A 6,000-nucleotide genomic window follows, 5' to 3' on the forward strand; every position below is an offset into this window, starting at 1 on the left:
TTCAACATCAAGGTTTTAGTTACATATTTTCTCTTTATTACAAAGGAGAATGTGAAGATTCTTGTTTCTCTTCTTGGTACAATAACTGTTGCCAGTCAACTTTACTATTGAAGACTATGCCATATTGCCATAGAAGTTTTAGACGTTTTTTACTTTTTACAATCAGTTAGTTTAGGTTTGAAATTCTTGTGTGTTGGGCTAATTGTATCTAAACAGTAACTATGTCAGATAGCTGTTTTATAAATCTTTAACTGCACTAATAATTACTATTTAGGGTTACTTTCAGAAAGATTAGACTAACTATTTGTTAACATCCTCTTCATAGCATATTGAACATATTCTTTATGTATATCTGTAGGAGTATACATATTATATACTTTAATTAAGTTGAATTTTAATGTTCTTTCCATTTCTCTTATTTTCTTTCTTATAAAAATGAATTATCACATTTTTTCCCCTTAGGAAAATGTTCTTAAAGTCAGATATTCCAACCATTGTGGAAGTTGGTGATTTTCTTCTTTCTCCATCCAAATCAGTGTCTTATTACTTGCGAGTAAAAGTTATAGCAGTTGATGAAAATGGTAAGATTAATTTTTTAAGTATGCATAAGAATGTATATATATATATATATATATACATACAGTAAAAGCTCGCTACAACAATATTTTGAAGACCAAATAAATATATTATTGTAGAGGGATATATTGTTATATATCGAGGGCCTACATACTTTGGGGACACAATAATTATATATATATATTTTTTTTTAAAAAATTTTAATGTATTAACTATAGAAAAATGTATTTATGTATTATGCAAAAAATTAACGTGCGGAGTCTTAATTATGGTTAAATATTAATAACAATTGAAATAAATTCAGAAAATAAGATCGTAAACATACCTGAGCACGAAAATGATTTTCGTTTGTGAATGGTCCTCCACCACTCTCTACAGAAGGAATTCTCTTTCAGGTGTTAATGTGATGCTTGTGGTCATTTGTGACTCATGATCATGACTTCTTAAGAGATTAGGGAGGCAATTCTAAGAATGGAAGCTCTTGGGGTAGTTAGCAATGAGTCTTTGGTCCTCCACCACTCTCTACAGAAGGAATTCTCTTTCAGGTGTTAATGTGATGCTTGTGGTCATTTGTGACTCATGATCATGACTTCTTAAGAGATTAGGGAGGCAATTCTAAGAATGGAAGCTCTTGGGGTAGTTAGCAATGAGTCTTCTTTTGTCCAAAAATATGGAAAAAATGGCAAACGATGTTAAAATAATATTTTTTACAATAATTGAAAACCAATAATATATGGAGAAAATAAGGTTGAAATTTAGAAAAAAAATCATTTCACAGGGGTTTATTGCTTCAAAAAATATCCTAATTAGGACTGGGCGATGTAAGAAATTTCATATCTTGATATATCGTTTGTTAGACATTGCGATATGACATATGTTAAAAAATTGTCGATCAGAAATCTTTAAATTAATCAAAAGTAAATAAAAGGAATAAATCTATTACAAAAGAAAATGTTTTAAGTAAAAACAAAACCAAGCTTTATTTTAATTTTCAAGCTTTATTAAAGCATCGTTAGACCTTTTATTTATTTATTTAAAATAATAAAGTTGTATTAACTAATGTCAAATTCTATACGTAATGAATGTAAAAATAAATTTAAGTTTTTTTATTTATTTATTATTTTCTTTTTTGAAAAGAAAATCGACTAAGGATTTATTTGTTTAAAAATGATACTGACTGCCTAACAAATTATAAAACAAACAAGTATTAAAAGAATTTTAAGAAAAATTAAAAAAAAAAGAAACTTAAAAGTACTATTGTTAAATTTTAAAAAAAAAAAAAACGTCAGAACATGGCTTAACTTTTTATTCAATTAAAAAATATATATTTGTTTAACTAATAGCCAACTTTTTTTATATTTAAAAATGACTGAAGATTTATTGGTTTAAGTATAATAAATTTACAAAAAAAAAAAAANATCCCTTACCTACATTTAATAAATTTAAAGGAACTAACTTTTTATAACAAAGTTAAATAGAATACCCCTATTAATTTGTATCGCTTAAAATGAAAAACAATAATTTAAAAAAACCAATGAAAGATCTTTTTTTTTANCAAATAAATTAAAAAAAAAAAAAAAAAGAAACAAAGAATCTCTTTTAATTTATATTTTCTTTTTATAAGTTGATCGAGTTCAGAATGAAAATTTAAGATAACTGCGATTGCTTGACGATCACAAAGTAACAGCTGGTCTACTAAAAATAATTAACAAGAATCGTTAAATCGTAACAGACAAAAAAAGAAAAGAAAAAAGTGATGAAATAACGCACAAAGAAACAATATGTCTCATTGAAAATAATTTACAAGAAACGTTAAATCACGGCGAAATAAAGTGGACAGCAATCCAAAATAACTTAAGTCCAGCTGAAAGTAATCTTCTAGAAAAGTAAAATCCCTAAGACAAAAATGGCGCATAAAGAAACTATGCATAGTGTTCTATTTCAATGCTGATCCTCGTATGAAACCGGGAGTTCTGATTCAATTCGTTCTTCGTCATTCAACATCATGAAACTAACATCGTCTTTGTAGCTAGAGGCTATCAACATCTCCCCGGTTAGATGAAAGCAAAATAGTTTTACCTCGGTGACAGCGTATGCAAGGATCCTCACATGTTAAATCATTTTACCATTAAACCGTGAGCGTTGTCTTATACTGGCAGCTTAAGTCAGATTTCTGATGCATCGCCTAAAACAAAAGTCATTGTATCGGCCTGCAGATATATGCCTTAAATCGATATTTCGTGATGCATTGATTTATAGCCCAGTCCTAATCCTAATATTGAGCAAAGCATGACATTAATTCATATGCAAGTTTGTTGATACCACGAAACATTGTCGCAATAAAGGGACTTATTGTTGTATTTGACCTCGTAATAGAGAGTGTTTACTGTATCTCTCTCCTTCCCCCCCCCCGTCTCTCTCTATATATAGTGTGTGTGTGTGGATAAGAGTTTTTTGATTGGTCAGCATTATAAGTTTTTATTTGCTCGGATTTTCTTTGAAGAAAGTTTTTTTAAAAAAGCATACTTTATTAAATATACAAGGTGTACAGTATTAAATATACGCGGCTATAACCTCTCGAGGACTAATATAACAATTCTTGAAAATTTTATGCGAATTGTATATCAATTTAATAGGTTTGAAAGAAACCTCCTCCTCCTATAATGTATTTCTGTACTTGGATTTAAAAGTGTCATAACTTTTAAAGTCATTGTTTGAAATGCTCAGCATTGTAGTGATCTCAATGACTTCAATGTCTTTAAACCTTGTTTCTTTATTAAACCTTTTTTATTTTAGACATTGTGGAGATTAATAACTCTCCATACTCTTTGAAAAAATTCTTTGCAGACTTTTTGTTTCCAAAATTAAAATAATTGCTAAGATTTAAGAGCATTTCAGAAGAAGACTTAAAAAGTTGTATCTGAATTTTTATAATCTGAGTACTACAGCATGTAGAGATTATTTCAAAGTGTATTAAAATGGTTCGTAACATTTTCAAGAGTTATTTGATCAGTTCTAAAAATTAATACCCAAATTGAATTAAAACTGGATTTTAAAGTATTAGTTTTAAAAAAAAAAAAAAATTTTAATTAATTTTTCTATGTTAAGTTTTATTTTCTTGAATTTTTTTAATGTAAAAAATTTTTACTTTATGTTGAAATAATAAATTTATATTAAAATGTAGTTATGTATATTTCAGATGATCATGTAAAGGTATTTTTCATTGATCATGGATCTACTCAGAATGTTCAACGAAAAGAATTACGCGTGTTACCATGTGAAGCTTATGAAATACCAATGCAAGTTATCAATTGCACTCTTGCTGATGTAAGAATTTTTTTGAAATCTTATTTTGTTAATTTTTATAATTATTTTCTTACACAAAACGAATTATTTTCTTGGTACAAAACGAAAATTGTCAAAATCGAGTATATCTAATTTCCCTCTAATTTTTTGAACATTTATGTTTTAATGGGTTGAATAGGCAGATCAAAAAATTTTATTCTTAGGCTCTCCAAAAAAAGCACATTTTCCATCTTGTAAATTTAATTTCTGGTGTTTTAAGAATAATATAAATAAAATAGAATTAACTTAAGTTCTATTGATAATAGGCATTGATAAATCCTTTAATTCTAACTAATTAAGCAGTTCATACTTGATTTATGCAGTTTTTTTTAATTTGTACTTTTTATAACAACCAATCTATACTATATTAGATTAAAGGGGCCTGGTTGGTTGAGAGTTAGGCCCATGTTCAAAAGGTAAAAAATGGTGACTGGTGCATGTTAAATCTGTTAGGTCACAAACTCCTCCATGTTCCCATAACAAATCAATACCTCTGGGGGTACTGAATTGGAGATTGATCATTCTCTAGTTTAGGTCAAAATTACGATCTGCGGATGAATGAAATAATATATGTATGAATGGGTCCGTCCTATAAACGGGCTGTAATGTGTAATATGTGGCTGAAGTCTTATTCTTGGCCATAGATTGCGCCATTGAAAACAAGAAATGCACCCTCTGCCTTAAATTCACTTGATTTCACCAAGCAGGCTTGCTGGCATTGGGAAGTGGCATAAGAAACAACAACATATTATGTTAATCATTGAAGATGCTAACAAAATTAGGTGTTCAAATATTTAATTTATTTTTATTTTGTTACTTGCTGTCCTTAATAACAGTTGTAATATTTTCTTAAAGCTGAGCAAGGCATATTTTTTCAGACGATTTTATAAAATTTATTAACTGATACTCCTGCTTAATTCATAATTTATGATCTCAAGTGAATTCTCTCTTTACAACTTTTTCCACTCACTTTGCTATAAAAAGCTAGTCATCCCTACAACATTTATTTCCATAGTATAGGGAGTACTGTAGTCACCTTTATATCATGGAATATATCATAATGCCACCAAAAATAGTGTTTCTGAATCAAACTTTGAATGGCCTTTAGTATTGGAGATGTTTTTTAAAATATTTACAGTGAATCTAAATGGAATAAAAGTACAGTGAAGCCTCCGTCGAACGGACACTCTCGGGACCAAAAAAAGTTTCCGTTAACGAGAGTTGTCCGTTTAGGGTAAGGGTATACATTTTAATAAAGAGTACTCAAGCCATAAATTGTTTTTAGAATAATTGCAATGATTTAGAAATAATTAAATAATATATAAGAACTATTTACATTAACATTTATTTAAACGTAACAAAATTATAATATTTATGATACAACAAGAGAAGGTTAATAAATCTAATACATGCCTTTGTTATACTATATCCAGTTGAAAAGAAAGATGTAATAGAAGTTTGTTTTAAGCTACTGCAACTTACCATATCTTCATGGTACATTTTTAAATCATTTAGCATCTTTACACCAATTTCATCATTTTTCAATAAATAAAAAACTGTATTCATATTATTGTACAAAAGAGTATATTTTGTTTCCTGTAATGCCGAATGTATGTATATATATATATATATGTAATACAAAAATTAAATACTTTTGTATTAATAAAAGCATTAAAACTTCATTCCTTTTCATAAAATATCTTTATTAAAGGATAAGGGTAGAAATTCTATTTTGGGACTTCAAGGCTAAAAACATGCCAATGAATAATAATTAGATTTATACTTCAAAAGAGAAGTTATTTTAAGATCTTTCACTTCCATATAAGGAAAGATTAAACGATTTGCTATGAGTAATAAATAAATTTGATGAGGCGTAAGAATACAGAAAAAGCATATGACTGGAACCTCTTCACACTGTTTAATCATCCTATAAAATGCAGAGCGCTAATTTTGGCGTGGCTTTTTGTTGATTATCATGCCTAATAAAAATCCGTCAGCTTAGACGGGATATGTGTCCCCCCTCTCCCGCTTTGGAGAGGGGTTAAACTGCTATTTCACCATCGCAACTTAATAAAAGAA

General features: G+C 28.4%; 1 protein-coding gene across 1 annotated transcript in view; it reads left to right on the forward strand.

Moving 5' to 3' along the window:
* LOC107441774 (tudor domain-containing protein 15) overlaps nt 1-6,000 on the forward strand; it is a 38,713-nt gene that overhangs the window by 7,401 nt on the left and 25,312 nt on the right. Inside the window, exons 4-5 of the mRNA XM_016055146.3 lie at nt 463-581; nt 3,776-3,903. Of these exons, the coding sequence (XP_015910632.2) occupies nt 463-581; nt 3,776-3,903 (247 nt within the window). The remainder of the gene's footprint in view (nt 1-462; nt 582-3,775; nt 3,904-6,000) is intronic.

Source organism: Parasteatoda tepidariorum, chromosome 4, assembly GCF_043381705.1.
Source record: "Parasteatoda tepidariorum isolate YZ-2023 chromosome 4, CAS_Ptep_4.0, whole genome shotgun sequence".
In the NCBI taxonomy this organism is placed as follows: domain Eukaryota; kingdom Metazoa; phylum Arthropoda; class Arachnida; order Araneae; family Theridiidae; genus Parasteatoda; species Parasteatoda tepidariorum.